Source organism: Piliocolobus tephrosceles, chromosome 3 (genome assembly GCF_002776525.5).
Source record: "Piliocolobus tephrosceles isolate RC106 chromosome 3, ASM277652v3, whole genome shotgun sequence".
Classification (NCBI taxonomy): domain Eukaryota; kingdom Metazoa; phylum Chordata; class Mammalia; order Primates; family Cercopithecidae; genus Piliocolobus; species Piliocolobus tephrosceles.
Genome location: NC_045436.1, coordinates 69,647,676 through 69,669,044, shown reverse-complemented (window position 1 = coordinate 69,669,044; position 21,369 = coordinate 69,647,676). Strand labels below are relative to the sequence as shown.

Here is a 21,369-nt window from a genome sequence, read left to right as displayed (position 1 = left end):
GTCCTTACAGGCCCCTTAGCTTCTATGACTTACATAATCTATTTGAAAATGAATTGCTTTGTCCACACCATTTAACTATTGGCTTCTTCAACTGGTGAGATGAAACCTATACAATAATCATGTGACTAGCACTAAACAGCTGACATGGTGTAACTCTTCTCAGACTGAGGCTTATCTGGGGAGTATAAATCATATCAAGAAAATGTGCTTTCATTTCCTTAAATGAGTGTCCCCATCCTCCACTCTCCTCCACTGTTCTCCTCTCTGCTTCTATGATATCAACTTTTTTTTTTTTCTTTAGATTCCACATGAGTGAGATTATGTTGTGTTTGCCTTTCTGTTTCTGGCTTATTTCACTGAACAAGAAAATTTTTGACATGAAATTAAATTTCTGCCTGTAAACTCAATTCAAACTATTTACAAAATGTTTTCTCAAAAATGTTAGCTTAATGTAATAAATCTACTGAATGACCATATCACATTTTGTTTAGTGAAAACGAATTGTAAGGGTGCTCAATAGCCTCTTCATTTTCATACTTCCAGCTCCTTTGCTCCTATTAAAATTACTGCAAGTTAGCTTTTAAGAACCCTCTGTTTCACTACCTGAAGTTCTATAAAAAGATCCAAGTTCCTTCACAACCATTTCTTATGCTGTCATTCATACATATGTGATAATACCATGTCTGAACACATAGATAAGAAGTATGGGCTGGGCGCGGTGGGTCATGCCTGTAATCCCAGCACTTTGGAAGGCCGAGGTGGGTGAATCACCTGAGGTTAGGAGTTCGAGACCAGCCTGGCCAACATGGTGAAACCCTGTTTCTACTAGAAATACAAAAAAAATTAGCCAGGCATGGTTATAGGCACTTGTAATCCCAGCTACTTGGGAGACTGAGGCAGGAGAATAGCTTGAACTCAGGAGGCAGAGATTGCAGTGAGCTGAGATTGTGCCATTGCACTCCAGCCTGGGCAACAAGAGTGAAACTCTTTCTCAAATGAATGAATGAATAAATGAATAAATAAATAAATAAATAAACACAAGTATGTATTGTGTTGTTTAGAATGTGTGGTGGAAATGAACTTGCTGAGTGATCTCAAAGGATTGGCACTGAATTGAAATAAATAAATATTCATGCTGAGTCTGGTTCAACTATAACTGCACCTGTAAGAATTGCTTTCCTTAGTATAAAACAAATCCAAATCACTCATGGCTTTATATTCCTGATCATTAAATTTGAAGCACTTTTTAATACTGCATGACTTTAACAAAAATATCTTAGCCGAGATTCAATGTTTGGTTGAGCCACACTCACTTGGACACCTTGGTTGCTTTTGTTTCTTCTGACCCCTCAGTTGTCTATGGCATGTGTAGATACAGGTGTATGGAAGTCGATGGCTAGTGGAAGTGGAATGATTTTAAGTCACTGTTATTCCACCACCTTTAATCTGTTGTTGCTCTTGATTTGTACCAGTGGCTGAGAAGACCAAAGAGCAAGTGACAAATGTTGGAGGAGCGGTGGTGACCGGTGTGACAGCAGTAGCCCAGAAGACAGTGGAGGGAGCAGGGAGCATTGCAGCAGCCACTGGCTTCGTCAAAAAGGATCAGTTGGGCAAGGTACGGTGTGTACACTTTGTGTTACATTTATAAGCTGGTGAGATTATGGTTCATTTTCATGTGAGGCCTGGAGGCAGGAGCAGGATACTTACTGTGGGGAACGGCTACCTGACCCTCCCCTTGTGAAACTGTGCTACCTTTATATTGGTCTTGCTTGTTCCAGGCATTAACCCAGATAAATGCCATGCAAATTTTATAATTATCATGATTGTTTCAATTTCTAGAAGAAAGTTAATGAAATAAAAAATGTAGTAAAATGTCAAAGGAACAGTGACATTTCAAAAAGAATGAAGGCTTTCATGTTAACTATAAGTCTTGGAATTTCTCTTCTTTGGAATAACAAATCTCTTTGTGCCTAAATTTCTTAATTTCCAAAATAAAATTCTTTTACTTGATGTCTTTATAGTGACATCATCTCTTATTAAATGGCATATTTGCATATTACATAACAGTTCATTGCCAAATACATGTTTGTGGGAACTAAGAGGTTTAAAATATATATCAACCAGAGATCATAGTTTTGAGGTAGATTTTAAAATTCTGAGAAGAATTTTGACTGAATTTTTTTGACAAACATGGGACATAAATAAGATTATACCAAAGATACTATAACTTTCATTTTAAATATGAAACTAATACCGTATGAGGTGTCAACAATGATGAAATTTTACAAATGTCACCACTACAACAGCAAAATGATTTTTGCTTTTTCCCTGCCTCCTTGCTATTTCTTGAATAAATCAAGCATACCCTTGCCCTGATACATTACCGGGGAGGCCTGCCTTAATCTATATAAAATTGGAGCCATTCTTCTTACCTCTGGTATTCTCAGTCTCCCTACTCTTTCTTTCTCCTTCCTTCCTTCCTTCCTTCCTTCCTTCCTTCCTTCCTTCCTTCCTTCCTTCCTTCCTTCCTTCCTTCCTTTTTCTTTCTTTCTTTTTTCTTCCTTCCTTCCTCTCCCTTTCTTTCTTTCTTTTTTGCTTTCTTTCTTTCTTTCTTTCTTTCTTTCTTTCTTTCTTTCTTTCTTTTTCTTTCTTTCTTTCTTTCTCTCTCTCTTTCTTTCTTTCTCTTTCTTTCTTCCTCTTTCTTTCCCTTCCTTCCTTCCTTCTTTCCTTCCTTCCTTTGTTTTACTTTCTTTCTTTGCCAAAGTGTTCTTCACCTTTAAATATAATAAATAATTTGCTTACTTTAATGTATTTTTAAATTTTTATTTCTATGATGTAGGCACCATGAGAGTGAAATATATTTATTTTGTTCACTGATATTTCACAAGTGTCTGGGAGAGTTTCCAACTTATAGTAGACAATTAGCATACGTTTATTAAGAAGGAAAGAAAGGAAGGAAATAAGTGAGTAAGCAGAACAACTTTTATTTATGGGTCTTTTATAATCATATCCTTAGTATAAGAACAGTGCTATTCAGCTATCCAAAAGTTAAAATCAAAATGATTTTGGATGAATGTCTTGAAAATTGTGAGAAAGAAGTTTTATTTGCTGGCAAACTATTCTGGGTTGTTTCCACTTCATGTAATCCTAAGTAGCAGCCTTATCTTGATAGCCCATTAAAACACTGATAATAAAAAGGCAGAACAAAAATATCTGTGATATATTTCGATTTACTACATGAAGTTACATATCTAGTGTCTAGTGCAATGGATGCTAATTATGGCAAATCCTGACTGGGCTTCTAGTGAAGTTCTTCAGCTAATGCTTGAATGCATGGTTGGTCATGGTGATACCCCTTTGTACAAAATATGTTTTTCAAATAATCTTATTAGGGATAATAATTATATTAATTCTTGGTTTCCATCTAAAATTATAATTCTATTTATAGCTTTGTAAGATTTCACAAGTTAAGAGGGACCTCAGATTAAAATAGTACACAGGCAATTAACCAGTTTTGTGTCTCAGACCCTTTTCACAATCTAATAGAAGCTATGGACCCTCTTAGCTTCAGAAAAATGTGCCCTCACACACACACCTCAAAGGGCTTAATGGGAAGTCCATTGACAGGCCCTCTGTTCAGATCAATCTTCTGATTTTACAGATGAGAAAACTGAAATCAACAGAGGAAGTGGGGAGTCCAAGATTGTACAGTCATTTGGAATAGACTGGACACCAATAGTACTTTTCCAGCCACTATATCACTTCCCCAAGCATTTCCTCAAAACTTACCTTCCTTCGGGTCTTTATACATTCAGTTATGGACAACTAGATTTAACTAGAGAATTTTATTGCTTCAGAATATTAAGAACAGGGAAACATGTACCATCCTTTCTTTATTCACCTGCATTTAAGGCATACCATATAAATTGCAAATGGAGCATGAAAGTGTTTAATCTTTTACAAAACTGGGTTTGCTTTCCACCCATCTAAAAATGCTGCTCTTTATTTTAATATTTAAAGCAGAAATCTAAATGATGTGACAAAATCATTTGGAGATATTTCCTTTATAGGTACTAGAGTATCTTACTGATTTCTAATATGAAAATGAAGTCATAAAACCTAGAAATTTCAGCATAGTTGTGGAAATAAACATTGGACTGAGAGTGAAAATGGCTAGTCTTCATCTCTGCTCATACACCACCTGACTCGATAACCTTTTGCAGATCTCCTAAAAGTCTTTCTTATATAATGAGGACGCTCTACTAGAAAATTGTTGAAGTCTAATTTAGCAATAAAGTTCTGAGTTTCTAAAATAATTCAGAGAGTACTCTAATACATGTCTGCAATTGTGGCCACATCTATGGGATGCTAAAATATCTGGATGGTTTCAATGAAAGTATTTAATTTGTTCATTATGATATTTGAAATAATTTATTTCATTTCTTAAACTCTGATCAAAATGACCCTGGCAACTAGAAATAAGCAAAATCTTTTTGCTTCAAATGCTTATTAATGACCACATTGAGACACTCATTCATCATTCAAGAAAGAATGTTTGCTCACACTGTGCCAGAAACTTGGAGGAAGAGGGATGTGACAAGTAGGGATACCAGATGTCTAGCTTGTAGAAGTGGATTAATGGCCGTATTTTAAGATCAGGAACACTGAAAGGGAGTAATGGCACCGGTTTTAACCTTTCATGCCCTTTGAGGGTATTTGGCCCATCACCCTCTAGTTGATGAGGGGGGAAATTTTCCTCTCCTTTCACAAATATGGGGAAATTAAATGATGTAATTCTGAACAATCAATAAATCAAGAGTAAATCAAAGAAGATACCTGTTTTGTGAATTTGGTCATATGAATATAGCTGCCATTATTAATAATTTCTGAGTGTAAGACTAGTTAAAGGACAAATGAGTTATCTTGAATTATAATAATTTGTTTTACAAAACAATATTAACTCTTGTGTTTAGAATTAGAATTAGAATAGAATTAGAATTAGAATAATAGATCTTTTGATCTATATTTTACTCATGTACACATAAGAAGTTATCAGTCATATAATTCATTTCTTGAAGTTCATACCTTTTATTGGCAGAGTAGAAACAGGTTAAAAGTGCACTGGCAGAAATTTTAAGTGCAAAGCAACAGTGATGTTATATAGAGAAAATTTATATTTCCTACTTCTATTGAGGAAGAAACATCTGCTTGTTCTAAGAATATTGTACAAAGAAAGTGACTTGGATCAGCATTATTCTGTGGTGCTACTATGTGTGCAGTGTGGAGCTAGCCACCAGAACACTTGGTCTATCCCAGCTCCTCAACAGTGTCTTGCATGTGGCTGGTGCTCAAATAAATCCCTGCTAGACTAATGACCATTTTTTTTCATGCCACATGGAATGCTCTAAAAGAGTTGAGTCCTGAAGTTTTTATATTTTTATAATTTTCTGGAGTTTTAGAGAGCAAAAGTCCTGAATAAACTGTGAAGCCACTGCCTGACAAATAATACAGCAGTCAGTTTCATTATCATATCCCATTTAGACACGGACTTATCTACATGATGATTAATAGTTTTCATGCAAGAAATAAGCTTGAAATATCTGTTGCCTCGGGTACTGAAAACATCCAGGGTCGGCAATGTTATTTATTGTTGTTCAAAATCAGAATGAAGTTCCTAAACAATGCCATTTTGGAAAAATTGGATCAATAGATTATAAACAGTTTTTTTAAAAATCTTGATTCAAATGGATTAACGTGTGTATATTCTGTAATAATCCTGACTTAATTCATAAAAGGATAGCTAGCAGGTTGTGTGGTAGATGAATAAAACAAAAGCAGGATTTAAAATGTCAGATTTGACATCATGAACTATAGTATCTAAGCATTCTTTTACTCACTTCCTTTGACTTACTACACCTGTCATGTTGGACTTCATGCAAATTTATTTTTAAATGCTTGAGTGTTATGGACCCTCTGATTAAATGATTAATCAGATGATGTATGCTGCCATCAGCTGAATCATTTAATGCTGATTTCACAAACAAGCACGGGTCACAGGCAACCTTTCAGATTTCTTTGAAGAAGCACACACAGGTCATAGGCACAATCTTAAAATAATTTTACAACAAGGTAGTAATAAAAGATGTCAAGACTGGAGAAATATTTTAATTTATAGTAAACTTTCCCCTTAAGTGTCTAATAATGATTAATATAATACATTGCCTCAAATAATTAGAAGTTTGGTTCTTGTCCTTGTGCTTGACTTCAGAAGATAACCAGATGACTGTTAGGTATATTTAGACCTAAATTAAAAGCTTTGAGGCACAGTGAATTGCCTGATTTGTATTTGTGTTTGGAGTGGCATATACTATTACTGGCACTATAATCTTAGATTAAAGCATACTGTGATTATTAAAGAAAAATTTTAGACTGATTTGTTTCTAAAGATATGTAACAGTGACATTTTGCAATGTGGTATGTAAAAGTTGTTATCTTTTCACTCATATGAGAGTCCACTAATGGTACATAAACTGTCCCCACTTAGAAACACAATTATTATGGCCTTTCTTTGTATCTGACAAAATTTCACTGGGTTCAAGATGGATGAATAACAAATTATAATGACCCTTAATGCTGTAAGGTTCTAGGTGGGAAAGTGGTCTGTAATTATGTATAAAATTATAAGGAAAACAGGCTTACTCTATGTTTTCATTAAAAATCATTAACTGAGTACTTAATATGTGCCAGACACTCAGCTGGGCACCATGAGGAATACAAAACTGAGGAACACATAAGAAATGGGCAGTTCAGGCCGGGAGACTGACATATTTACCCTTGGAAAAAAGGAGCAGCTGTAGTCTCTGAGAACAATATGGTTTGTAACAAGTATACATCCATCATAAAAAAAGGAGATTTATCTTAGAAATGAGAGAGGCTGATGCTATCAATAAATATAATACATTGAATTGTGTCTTTGTCAGTAGACTGAAATTACCTCACACACACACGCAGATAGTAGCCATGATATTTTAGCTATTTAGATATAGAGACAAATACTTCCACCCACATCTTAGAATCAGTGGTTAATAGTCTGTAAGCATTACAACCCCACAACATATACATGACTATACATACAATTTTAATATTCAAAGAACTGCTTGTGATTATAGTTTTGTTTGTCAAAGAAATGTATTATAGGATGAGTGGGATAGAACCGCATCACGGTACACCAACAAATAGGTTTAAATCGTTTTCGTGCACTTCCCTTGTTCCTTCATAAATGTTTAACATAGCTTAAAATTCTGTGAACTGCAATGTGAGAGCAATGACCACATTTTTATGAACCCATTTTTACTGTGCAAGTGCTAACGTCTATTGTTAGTATTCCTTCACTTGCAAAGATGGCGTGATAATTTTGCTGGTTTCATTAATGAGAAACTATTAAACATAGGATGACTTCAAACTTAGGTGTATTTTAAAATTATTTTTAATTGTATACATTTAAGTTGTACAGCATGATGTTTTGAGATACTTATCTTTATATATATACACACATACATATATATACACATACATATATAAAAGTGATTCCTACATTGAAGCAAATTAACATAACCATCATCATATGGTTACCTTTCTTTTTTTTACCAGCAGTATCTAAAATCTACTTTCTTGAAAAATTACCAGTATGCACTGCAATATTATTAACAATAATCTTCGTGTTGTACATTAGATCTTTAGACTTACTCATCTTACATGACTTAGGTTTGTTTTTACTTCTATTATCATCTGAGCCATATTTCCACTTTGTAATTTGATAATAAACTTGGAAAAATAGCATTTATATGTTTAGGTGAAAAGCATAAATAGGATAAGGTGTGTTTTTATATTATTCCGTATGTCTTGTCTCCAACTACAAAGATAAACAACCAGTTTGTTCCTAAAAAGTAAGAAATAATTTGACTTTTCTGCCCCTTCAAGCATAGGCTGTTAGTTTTTAAGTTTCAGGGAGACATTAATAATGCTATTTGCTTTATCAAGAGGAAATTGTCAAAAGAGGTCTTATGGTTCTCAAACTATTCAAAGTGTTTAAAAATTAGGACAAAATATGTTTACTTGATATTCAAGGCTACAGAAATAAGGTAAATGAGATGCCAATTGTGTTTTTCATGCAAATATATAATTATGCATACAAGAGTTAGATGATACATCTCATCAATTGGATTGTTCTTCTACAAGGAGAAAATGAACAATTTGTCAACTCATATATGAATTACTTTTTATAAGAAACTGTATTAAAACTTTTACCAACATTTGGATTTTTAAATTGCAATTTAAATATCCCCCTCTACCAGGTGATTCTGGAATCACTAAGCAATTACTTGTGAAAATTCCAAAGTAGCATTTAATTCTTATTAATGCCATAGTGAATACTAATGCAAAGAATACTGAGCCAGAAACTATGTTTGTTGAATAAATAGATTATTTATTGAACAAGTAAATGAAAAAATGGAAAGAAAGAATGAATATATATTTTATCTTCCTGCTTAGATGTGGGACTGTCCTACTTTTCTCTTGTGTTCACAACAACAATATGATGAATCTAATTGGAATTCAGTTCATAGGAATGAATTCAGTTACATTATGGATTGTGATGAATAATGTACACTTTTAATTTAATGAAATCAAATAGATTTTAACCATCTATGCTTACAATGGAGTGACATAAGTCTGACAATCCTTAATATCAAGTTGTCTCCAATTCACATGTGTACACACTTTTTTTCTATTTGGATATTGGGAATCCTCGAAATTGAAAAATCGAAAATTGCCCTTTCAGTGTATGTTACAGTATTCGTGCCACACAGATTTTCTGAGGTTGTACACACAGCTTTACCTTGAGGCTCCAATTTTTGCTCAGTGGATTGAGTATGTATTATTTGTTATTGCTAAGGGAAATCGGAAGAGGCATGTGCTTCCTACTTAGGTCACATAGCTTTGGGATTAATGTAATTGTCCTACAAAGCATAGATAGATAGAAATACTTCATCCTTAATTTCTAATATAGGACATGTCTAAAGTAGGCACCTTTAAAAGATAATCTCCACTATATACTAATGACTGCTTATAGTGGCAATTCATCTTTCACGGTAGTCCTACAAAGGTATACTAACATTTATGAGTTTGAAACAAAGGCAATTCACAAGTGTTCTACTAGAGATGGCCTATATCTGCTGTTTGATCCAGCATGATGGCCAGCTGGCCCTCCTGTGCATGCGGGCTCCTGGTTTAACTGCACCATTTTGTTTGGTCATATACAGGGAAAACATGGCTTGGTGTGGAGGGCATGGGCTCGAATTCAGGGAACAGAGAGTTGGTCTTGTCTCTCTCACTCTACTGGATGATATCATCTTCCCTCTCTGAGCATGAGTTTTCTTATCTGTGAAATAAAAATGTTGAATTAAATGAGTTCAAAATGTTTTCAGTCTGTGTATAATAGCTTGAATCTTAAGACAATGTATTCAATTATGCATTGCCAGACCCCTGGCAAATCATTTAACCTTTCTAAACCATAGCTACTCATCTGTAACTGGCCAGTCAACTGCCCAGGGTTGGAGTGTGAATGAAATAAAATAATGCAGACAAAAGATTTAAAAATAGCGTAGTGCATTATACAGTTATAATATTTTGCTAAGAACTTACATTTTCTCTAAGAAATGTGTTGATATATGATCATAGAAAATCTTTTCCATATTCTTTGATGATATTAAGTAAGTAAATTGTATAACACAAAGAGGGAAAAGCATCACTGAACATGTCATTTTATTTAGCTAAATAAAATGTAATCACCATTAGTTTTTCTCTGATTTCCCCAAAGTCATGTGGTTCCATTGAGTATGATGCACATGGTATAATTAGAATGGGTTCTCTGCTCAAATAATTTTGGGAAATGTTGAAATGAACAAAGTTTAAAAGTGTATCTGTTAAGCTGAAGCAAATCTCTGAGTCCTTAATATTGTATGTAAGAGGAATAGTTACCATCTTTCCTAATGCTCTTTGATGCCAACCCCATGGAGAATAGTTCTAGGTGTTTAGTAGAACACAGATTTAGGGTGCCACAGGTTAATTGGAACTGTCGCCTGCAATCTTTTATTCTTTTTCTTAATAATGGCTGATTTTAGGTCCTAGATGAAAGATTTTTAGAGAGATTATTGGGACTCAGCATCCTATATCAGAATCCATTCTTTTATAGTCATTTTCTATTACATTTCTTGGGACGACACCAAAGAAATGACCATCTTCATTCACATAAGGCTTTGTACCAAATGCTGACAAACATCCTTGGTGACCTGGAAGGGGACAGGTCTAAGTAGATTGCAGCTGTGAAACTGGCTGATGAATTATCTCAGCCCCTTTTACTCGCATCCAAAGGCAGGACAGTCCATTAAGGGGAAGGAGGGCAGAGAGTTTTTCCTTGAGCTAATTTCCTATGCCAGAACTTTTTAGAATGGAAGCATTTCCAGAGGAGAAACAACCCCAAGCACAGTTCAAAGCCCCCTCCTGTCAAGTTCATTTGAAAGTGGGATGGTTTATCTGCAAAGGAGGAAAGGATGAAGGATAGGGATGGGAATATCCTTACCCTTCGGAGAGTCTGGTTTTCATCCTGCACTTTTACTGCACAGCCATGAATGTCTTGGGGTGAATCTGCAATATGATATACCATATGGTCTAAACGTGCCTGGCTGATCCTCTCTGATAACTTCAGGGGTCTAAAAGGGATAACATGCTCTCCTGTCACTCACCAACTCTGTCCACCATATTTCACCCAGCCTGCCACTGCCTTCACTTCCATCCAAGGCCTAATCTGAGCCTGTGGGAAACTTAAGAACTCCTACCACAACTGCCTGAACTCTCGGGAACCAGGGTGTATGGGGGTGACGGGAAGTGGGCATACATTCTCCAACTTGGTATGTCAGCCCCCACGTCTGTATGAGTGTTTGTTCACACTCTGACTGCAGGCCTTGCTCCTCAAGGCCTGCATCCCACCAGGGAGTAAGACCCAAGTCCTTCCTGCTTTCAGACGACATGAAGTCTCACGAGGCCCCAGTTGCCTCCACAGAGGAAGGACCAGAGAAGACAAATTCTAATGTTCCAATAATACTTCCCTTCTTATGAACTTCCTTGAAAATCCCTTCTCCCTCTTTCTTTTTAGGCTTTGCTAATAAAGAGATAATGAAAGGGTCTGGCACTTGGAATTTAGAATAGATACATGGTTTTTAACCTGCAGATGTATTCAACAATAACCCTTGCGTCTTCTACTAAGACGTGGGCTAGGAAGGGACAAGCCAATTCCCAGGGTCACAGTGCCTCAGCTGATGTTTCATATTTTCAACAACTTTATGTTAGAGATGTCCATCAATCAGCAACAATATGGTCAGAGAATAAACTAAGAAAGGTCATTTTGAGGACATGTTGGAAGTCTATTAACAGCATTAAAATTATGCATGCTCTGACCAGTTTCGTGTCTAAGAAATTAAATGATCATAAGTTTAAATATGAAGACATTTATCACAGAATTGATTATAATACAAAGTTGAAAAAAGTGCTAGAAGTTTGACAATAGGGACCTCATTAAATGCATTGTGGTTGATCGATACAGTGGCTTGCTGAACAGCCATTAAAATGTTGTAGAATAGTTATTAATGGTGTGGAAGGATGCTATTGTTGCAGTATGTGAAAAGAACAAATTACAAAGCAGTTTGTACAGTATAACATTTTTGTTTTTAAAAACCTGTATGCGGTGTATGTATGTATAAAGACCTGGAGTAAATGCACCACATACTCAATTTTTCTCAGTGAAGCCCATTTTGCATTTTGGGCTGGGTAATTCTTTGCTGTGGAGAACTCTCATTCATTGTAGGATGTTTACAAGCCCTGGGCCTTACCTCTTTAATGCCAGTAGACTCCCCCAGCATGGCAACAAACACAAAATTGTCTCTTATATTGTCCTTAAGGAAATTTTGCAACTGAATAACTATTTCTGGGTCCTAGATTACAGTCTGGATTATTGTGTTCCTTTCTTATTTTTATTTTATCCAATTCCCTTTAATAAGCATGTACTGGATTCATAAAAAAGCATCATAAATGGTAATTAGAATATTCTGCACTGGTTAAAACTTATGTAACTAAGTATTCTGCTGCTTTAGCCACAATTGTAATTTATGCTACTTTTCCTTCTTAAGTTCCAAGTTCCCACATGCATTCATTCAACGGATTCGAAGGTCATTTTAGCTTGATAGACTCTTAAAAGTTAGAGTTATCATTTCTGCTATTTATTCTTTCAGTTACCCATTTGTCCACCCATCCATCTGATCCATTTTGTTGATGCATGCTGTGTATAAAATATGACACCGACCTGGCGCGGTGGCTCATGCCTGTAATCCCAGCACTTTGGGAGGCCAAGGCAGGTGGATCACCTGAGGTCAGGAGTTTGAGACCAGCCTGGCCAACATGGAAAAACACTGTCTCTACTAAAAATACAAAAATTAGCCAGGTGTGGTGGCAGATGCCTGTAATCCCAGCTACTCAGGACGCTGAACCAGGAGAATCACTTGATCCTAGAAGGCAAAGGTTGCAGTGAGCTGAGATCATGCCAATACACTCCAGCCTGGGTGACAGAGCAAGACTCCATCTCAAAAAAAAAAAAAAAAAAAATACTATGCCAAGCATCATCAAAAATATAGTGATATTTAAGACCTATTTGTTATGCTTTAGGCATTGACATCTAGCTGTCAATCATGAATATGTGCAAGAATCTATCTATTAATATTACGGACCGTGCTTGAAGACTTGTTCCCCAATCTTTTTCTCTTTCCATTAAGTTTGAAGTAAGGTTTTCTGAGTGAAGTATCATAGTACCTATAGTCTCATTATTTTTCAAAAAATTCTGGTTATAGTACACTTCTTTCCTTTATCCCCTTTGTTCCCAACTATCAAACCATTTTGGATATCCAGTATTGGTATCCAGCATTACTAAATAGCAAAACAGAGAATTATTAACAAAAAAATTTGTAGGAGTAATTGGTGTATGGTGTCTGGTATTATTAGACAGTAAATCAGAAAATTATTAACAAAAATTTTAGATGAATAATGGGTTGTATTGCCCAAGTGAATTGAATGATTTAGTTGCTCTTTCATTTTCAGCAAGTACAGCTGATCATTTGAGGCCTTACTCCTTGTTTGACTTTGCAAATTCTTACTATTATAAATCTTTTGGGCTCTGAGAAAGCTGTTGTCTTAATCTGTTTGTGCTGCTATAACACAATACATGAGACTGGGTAATTTACAAACAACAGAAATTTATTTCTCATAGCTCTGGAGGCTGGAAACTCTAAGATCAAGGCATTTGTCATCAGGTTCAGTGTCTGGCAAGGGCCAGTTCTCTACTCCCAAGATGGTGTCTTGTTACTGTATCCTCCAGAGGGTCAAATGCTGTGTTCTCACATGGTGGAGAGATAGAAAGGGCAATCTCACTCCCTTAAGGCCTTTTATAATGTTACCAATTCCACTAATCAGGGCTCTGCCCCATGACTTTACTACCCCTGCAAGGCCCCACCACTTAATACTGTCACGTTGGTGATGACGATTTATCACATGAATTTTGACCGTAGTAGTTATAATCCTTTCATTTTCATTTATCCTTAAAACTTTGCCTTTCTCTTTTTAATGTATTTTATCCACACACAGTATGCCAAAATCTCTAAGCTTACAAATAACTTTTTAATACTTTTGTTAACCTGTCTGACAATACACAGGAAAAAATAAAAGTGCAGTTTTTGATACGCTTTTTAACTGCCAGTTTACTTCTACTGTCATTAGAGAACCCCATTCACAGTGCATGGGTTTATTTTGGGTATGAACAAAGACCTTATATATAGTTTGGGTCATTTTTATTCATCAGTGCTTCCCTTATAATCTCTGAATATGATCTTATTAGTAAATACTACTATTATTAATACTAACTAGCATGGCTGATCATCCCAAATACCTAGGTTCACATTTTAAAATAAGTTATATTTTTGGACTTAACAGTTTATTGAAAGGTAACAAGGATTGAGTCATAGTTGTATGTTTTTGGAAGTAGAATGCAACTGTAAATAGAAATTAGTTGTTTAGATTCCCAGTGTATATAAAAAAATGAAGGCTTTAGGAGAAAATCTTCCCAAAGTACCCATTTTTTCATGTGATAAATATCCTGAAACAATTTGAGAAAAAAATGTGTATTTATTACATCTAGCAAATATTTTTGTTTATTCTTCATGGAGAGAACGAAATTTCTTCTCTTCTTTACACATTGCTTTTTCTTATTAGAAACTAATTGGTGCCTTTATAAAAATAAACTGCAAAGCACTAACATGTATATATAAGTTTGTATGTGGGGTGGAGGGTATGTTCAGGTTATGGGGTGTGTGTGTGTGTGTGTGTGTGTGTGTGTGTGTATGTAATGAAATATATGGTAGTGTTTTTTTAGAAATCTGCTTGGTCTTCTCAGAGTTCATTCATTTTATAAATGCATCTACATTGATCTCTATCTTTGGAATCTGTGATATGGTTTTTGGCAGTACTTCCTTTAATATAGTGTGTTGGAAATCTGGACATTTCTAGCCAGATTAGTTATACAAAATTAGCCAGTGGTTTTGCACTTTCTATAGAATCAAGGCCCAAGACCTACTCTTGTTACTCAGGGCCTTGTTTTATCTGGCCTCTCTTTCTTTTCAGCCATATATCTCTCAAATACTCAACAAAACTCTTCATTCTAAGTAGACAAGTATCTTCAAAATACTTCCCAATTATCTAATAAAATACACATTTTTTAACTGTCTTCCCACTAAGAAGGCTTTTATGTCTTCTCTCTGAATTTTATCCATGCAAAAAAGTCCAGCCCAAGCCTCCAGAACTCCAAAAAGTTATCCCTAACTGTCAAAACACAGTAATTTCACTATTTGGAATTTCACTTTGATCTTGTAGCATTTGCAGATATACCATACATATCCTTGATTCTTTTCCTTTCATACCTTTTATGTCTAACCCTTAAGCTAATAATTTTACCTAAACTGTAATTCAAAATATCTCCTCAGTCTTACCATGTTTCCCTTCTCTACTGTTACCACCCTAAGCCAGCCTTCATCATTTCTCACCTGGACTCCTTCCCTAGACTTTAAACTGATCTGCCTGCTTCCATTTAGACACTGAACCTAGTCCATTCTTGAGCAGTCAGAATAATGATTTTAAGAGAGAAACCAGATCACATCTCCCCTGCTCCCAACCATCCAGTGACCTCTTATCATATATAGAATGAAGTGCAAATCTTTACTGTGGTCTAAAGGCCCTACATTATCTGACCCTTAGTAACTTCTTATTTCCTATCCCTTTTCTCCTTGTATACCACCCTCCAACTACGCTCTAACTACACTGCCTTTTTCCCTGTTCTTCAGACATGCCAACCATATTTTCACTGCTCAATTAACACGTAGAAAATGAATTATTTGTTAAATGTAGACTGTTTCCTTCTGAAAGCAAAGATAAATGACATTGTCTTCAAAAACAACTAACTGCCCAGAATTACTGATTTTAATTTTAAAAACACAAACTGCAAGAATATGTTAAACAGTAAGGAAACAATTCACTACTTCAGAATTCCATATGATTTCACTGCATGTTAGTAATTTAGTATATTATAGAATATGAGGGTATTCCAATGAACTTAACTCTATGCTGTACACTTACCATGATAGCTCATTTTCTCATATGTTTATAAAAACTCTATTTATTGTACATGGATACATGGGAAATAAATTAATTTTCTCTTTAAGAACAAAGCAACCATTTCACTCATGAGATAAATCTTGAAGATTTAAAAACTACTTTTTAAAAATTATACATTATTCATATAATGTTAAGTATTTTCTTAGTAAAACACATAATTTAGAATGACAATTGGACAGATGGGCAGAACCACATGCGTCCACCCTTAGGCAGTTGGTGAGCATAAGATGCCAGAAAGAAGATTAGGAATATCAAGGCAGGAAGCTTCCGATCGCTCTTGAAAACATTGACCCTTTGCTCCTCACTCTCCACGACGCATTTCCTTTGAAAAGTAATGCCTTCCAAAACAAAGCTCTGTGTTTTATATCCAAATTTACTCAATACTTTCTCATGGTTATTGATATATAAAAAATAAAGTGAAATGCTTAGGCAGACCAAAAGGAGAATTTCCCCCTCCCTCTGCCTTTTATGCCAAGATGACAGCTATGAAATGTACAGTACGTTTCCTCTGCATGGAATGTAGCAGTGTTCCATTGCAGGAAGATGAGAGGGAGAGAAAGGTTGCACGCTGAGGAGTACAGTGTCATTTGTCACTGCCTAGACTCATCAGCTGTGTGGAGCTCTGAGAGGCACCAGGCTTCTTTATTTATTTCTTCAGAACACTTCAGCAGAAAAGATTTCATTAGGAGCAGAGAAAAATGTGAAAAGCAAATTACTTTTCATGATGCGGAGTAGTCATAAGAGGGTGGGCTTCGTAACTTCTTTTATCCATAGTCTACACTGATTTAACTAGAAAATTGTAATTTCAGGTGGTATTTTGGGTGTGGCAGATCTTTATAGTAAATGAAGAATCTAGTCAAATCTACTGAAAAATTCTGCCTACTTTAATGTTTGATCTGGTTGAAACCATTTTAGCTTTTAACAATCCTTCCTCTGCACCAGGGAATCAATTGATATCTTACAGCAAAATTATGTGGAAGGGCCATTAGCTTCACTTCCAGTGCAAATTTTGCATGTGTTTACTCTTCCCTAATCCAAAATATATCAGATCTAGATGCCAGTGAAATTGTTTGAGCTAGATGACTTGAGGGTCATAGCATTTTTCATTTCCTGTTCTCAGACCTCTTATAATTGATAGAATAAAATCAGAAGAGCCCTAGAGCTGTCCCATCCATTCTGCCTCACAAAGGTAGAAGTAATGGCAACCACTATCATAGGGATCATGCTCACCTTTCTCTTACCAGAAAAATTTGGATATTAGCTTGAAATTAATACCTTCCTTAAAACGTTGGAATTTGGTTATATGCCAAATTTTGCTCAATTTATTCATTGTATTTTGTATGGAATTATTTTTGCCCTGTATTTTCACTTAAGTGTTCTCTATCCAAGATTTTAACTGAACCCAAATCAGTCAGACACACAGACATGGCTTTTACTGCCATCAAGGTTAATTCTTCTTTTAAAGTTAATTTTTAAAATTTGGTAAAATATGACTTTGAAAATTTGCATTCATCTAGTGTTTTTTATGTACTTCCCCCTTTTCTTTGATTATATGTCTATATTTTTCCTGTACATATTGATTTTTAACCTGCTTTTTATGTTAGCTTTTATGAGCTTCTCTCTGAATTTGGAATATGTCTTTCTTAATATCTTCTAAATGTTTCTTTCTGGATTATTAAAAGATTTATTAGGCTTTTAATAATATATTTGTTACCTTAGGGAATTCGTTTGAAAATATTTTAAATGGAATCACCGGTTAACACAGCATTGGAATTTTTCTTATTAGAGATACATTGTTTTCTAGGCATTTTATTGGGAGAGAAGTTAGTATGATATTGTTATAGTGTATCTGGCTGATATTAACTATTCTAAGATGCATTGTTTCTGAGAACACCATTGTCTGATTTCATTCAGGGAAATTTCACACAAGCAGGTAGAGTCAATCTTTTTTTCAAGACCTGTTAATGGATATATATAAAAACTTACCATTGTTTACATGCCATTTCAGATCCTTTATGTGATCTAAACTAGAAGTGCATTTTTACAGCGTTTGTTTTTCTAAAAGTATTTATTTATTTATTATAGAGACAGTGGTTCTCTATGTTGCCCAGGCTGGCCTCGAACTCCTGGGTCAAGCAATTTTCCTGCCTCGGCCTCCCACAGTGCTGGGATTACAGGTGTGAGCCATTGCGCCAGGCCCTTGTTTTTATTTTTTTTAAACATTGTATTTTGTAAGGGGTTTGAAGGTAATCCTAGATAGCAACCAGTAATGATTCGAGCAGCAGAACAATCTAAAAAGTAATTTTATAGGAAAATGCAGGACATAAATCAGCCCACAAAAATTATATTAGGTTCTATTTACATCACTACCTTCTTTTGCATGTAGTATTTCACTAACATTTAATGAATTTCTGTACAGTGCCATATACTATTATAAATTCTAGGACAGAAGAATGAGTGAGAAATATTCTTAGGCCTTAGGAGGAAGGAACACAGCATCTCTGTGTAATACTTATTTCAACTCTTCTTTTATGCCTCATTCCCATATTAAATCTCAGAAAAGCTAAAGTAATAGCTATCCTAGATCTATTTTAGACTCTAGACACTTAGTTCAATGTCTTGTTCTCCTTATCAGACTGGAATCATTCCAAACCTCTTAACTTCTGGGCAACCATGATAATGTGATAGAAAGGACACGAAATCTGTCACAAATTTATCTTGATACTCTATCCAGTCTTACTTGGTACTGAAGGTCACAAGTAGAATAAGGTTATTTTTTGTTGGTTTGTTTGTTTGTTTGACAGAAGAAAAAAGAACACTGTGAGCACAGAGTGAATGTCTAACATTGATTCTTGAGTAATAGGAATTCTCTATGCAAGAGGATCTCTATGCAAAGATATCCCATATTTTAGCACTAGCAATAAGCTTTGGGGTAATATATTGTATGTGATATGACTTGATTTCTAGAAATTTGATTTCTAGAAATGGCCCCTATAGTTAAGGATATATAATGTGGCCATCTCCAGTTTTCTATGAGGAATAGGAAAATACTATCAAATTAGCTATGTCACCATGACATGATAGTGATAGAAAACACTAACATATTAGCTATGTCACCATGAACAACTTGCTTCGTTCTTCAGTTACATCATCTGTATAAAATAAGGATAAGAAAATTTACATCTGCAAGGTGTGATGGAGATTACATGGGATAAATGTGGTCCCAGAGCCTGGCACAAAAGAGCTTAATACTTATAGTCCCCCTTGTTTCTCCGTATACCCTAAGGGAAGTTTGCTGCTCTCAAATGGTACCGTGGTTAGTTGAATAGCTTCCCTGCCAAATTGTAAACTCCAACACTAAAGTGACCTTACATTTTATATGGTGCTACGATTTTCAAATTGTTTGTGTAATTTCAAATACACAGTAAAGTGCTTTTTATTAGTATCATTATTGTTATTGTCAATATTATTATTACAACAGCTTCACAGTAAGATGGGCAGAAAAAAATTTAATTTCCCTTTTACAAATGCATTTTTGAGGCTCACAGAAGTCAAATAAACCAAAGTCACAGGGCTACTGAGGGACCCAGAAGAAAAAAATTGTAATTTACTGATTCTAAGCTCAGTGGTTGCCTTAAGCATCATAAAGACTATTACACAACCCAGGTGTATAACGTGATTCTCGTCTATATATTCATACATATCAGAAAAAGTGTCCTACTCAAAATTGCTAGCAATCAACAGATACTGATAGTCATTAGTACTTAAATCTTTATCAAATGAAATATTAATACCCATGAAAGAATGGGCAGTGAAAGATTTATGTATGTCACAAGTCAACTTTTTTCAATCACTTATTATTAGTTTAACTGTAAAAAATTATTTACATTTAGCATAAAACTTTTGTATATTCTTAACATATTTCCTTCAGTAGAAAAGCAAACCTCCAGTTCTCTGTTCTTTGCTTGGATACTTGCCAGTTAGTAACTCAGCTATCAAACAATAAAGTTCACAAAACACTTATTAGAATGGCTAAAATCCAAAACACCAAAAGCACAGCATGCTGGTGAGATGTGGAGCAACAAGAACTTTCATTCATTCACTGATGCTATCAATACAAAATGGTACAATAACTTTGGAAGACAGTTTGACAGTTTCTTACAAAGCTAAACCTAGACTTAACATATATATTAGTCCATTTTCACAGTGCTATAAAGAAGTTCCCGATACTGGGTAATTTATAAAGGAAAGCGGTTTATTTAATTGACTCACAGCTCAGCATGGCTGGGGAGGCCTCAGAAAACTTATTATCATGGTGGAAGAAGAAGGGGAAGCAAGGCACCTACTTTACAAGGTGACAGGAAGGAGAATGAGTGCAGGAGGAACTACCAAACACTTATAAAACCATCAGCTCTCGTGAGAACTCACTCACTATCACAAGAACATCATGGGGGAAATAGCCCTTGTGACCCAGTTACCTCCACCTGGTCTCTCCCTTGACATGTGGGGATTATGGGGATAATAATTCAAGATGAGATTTGGGTGGAGACACGAAACCTAACCATATCACCATATGATCCAAAATCATGCTACATGATATTCACCCAAATGAAATGTAAACTTTGCCCACTCCAAAACCTGCACGTGTATGTTTAAAGCAGCTTTATTCATAATTGCCAAAACTTGGAAGCAACCAAGATGTTCCTCAATAGATGAATAAGTAAACAAACTGGCACATATACTCATGGAATATATTTCAGTGATAAAAAGAAATGAGCTGTCAAGGCACAAAAACACATGGAGAAAACTTAGGTACATAAGCCAGTTTGAAAGGTTGCATACTGTATGATTCCAACTATATGACATTCTGAAAGAGACAAAATTGTGGAGACAGTAAAAAGATCAGTGGTTGCCAGGGGCTCTGAGAAAGGGCAGAGAGATGAATGGATGAAGCACATGGCATGTTTAGGGCAGTGAAACTATTCTCTGTGATACTGTCATAGTGGATACATGACATTATACTTTTGTTAAAACTCAGAATTATACCATACAGAGTGAATTCTAATATAAACTATGGACTTTAGTTATAATAAGGTATCAATGTTACTTCATCAATTTTAATAATGTACCACACTAATGCAAAATCATAATAATAGGGGAATTGGGGAAGGGGTAAATGGAGTATATGGGAATGCACTGTACTCTCCATACAATTATTCCATAAACCTAAAACTTCTTTCAAAAATACAAGCTATTGGCCAGGTGTGATGGCTTACACCTGTAACCCCAGCACTATGGGAAGTCAAGGCCCTCAGATCACTTGAGGCCAGGAGTTCGAGACCAGCCTGCCCAACATGGTGAAATCTTGTCTCTACTGAAAATACAAAAAAAAAAAAAGAAAAAGAAAAGAAAGGAAAAAGAAAGAAAGAAAGAAAGAGAGAGAGAAAGAGAGAGAAAGAGAGAAAGAGAAAGAAAGAAAGAAAGAGAGAGAGAGAAGGAAGGAAGGAAGGAAGGAAGGAAGGAAGGAAGGAAGGAAGGAAGGAA

The 21,369-nt window shown here is 35.3% G+C and overlaps 1 protein-coding gene across 6 annotated transcripts in view; it reads left to right on the top strand.

Moving 5' to 3' along the window:
- The window catches only part of SNCA (synuclein alpha), a 115,159-nt gene that overhangs the window by 13,374 nt on the left and 80,416 nt on the right, over positions 1–21,369 (top strand). For 5 of the 6 annotated variants that reach the window (XM_023195416.2, XM_023195413.3, XM_023195417.2 and 2 more), the window contains one exon: positions 1,473–1,615. In XM_023195416.2, coding sequence (XP_023051184.1) covers positions 1,473–1,615 — 143 coding nt within the window. Of the gene's footprint in view, positions 1–1,472; positions 1,616–3,661; positions 4,309–21,369 lie in introns of those variants that run through there. The other variant, XM_023195418.3, reaches the window with a different exon arrangement.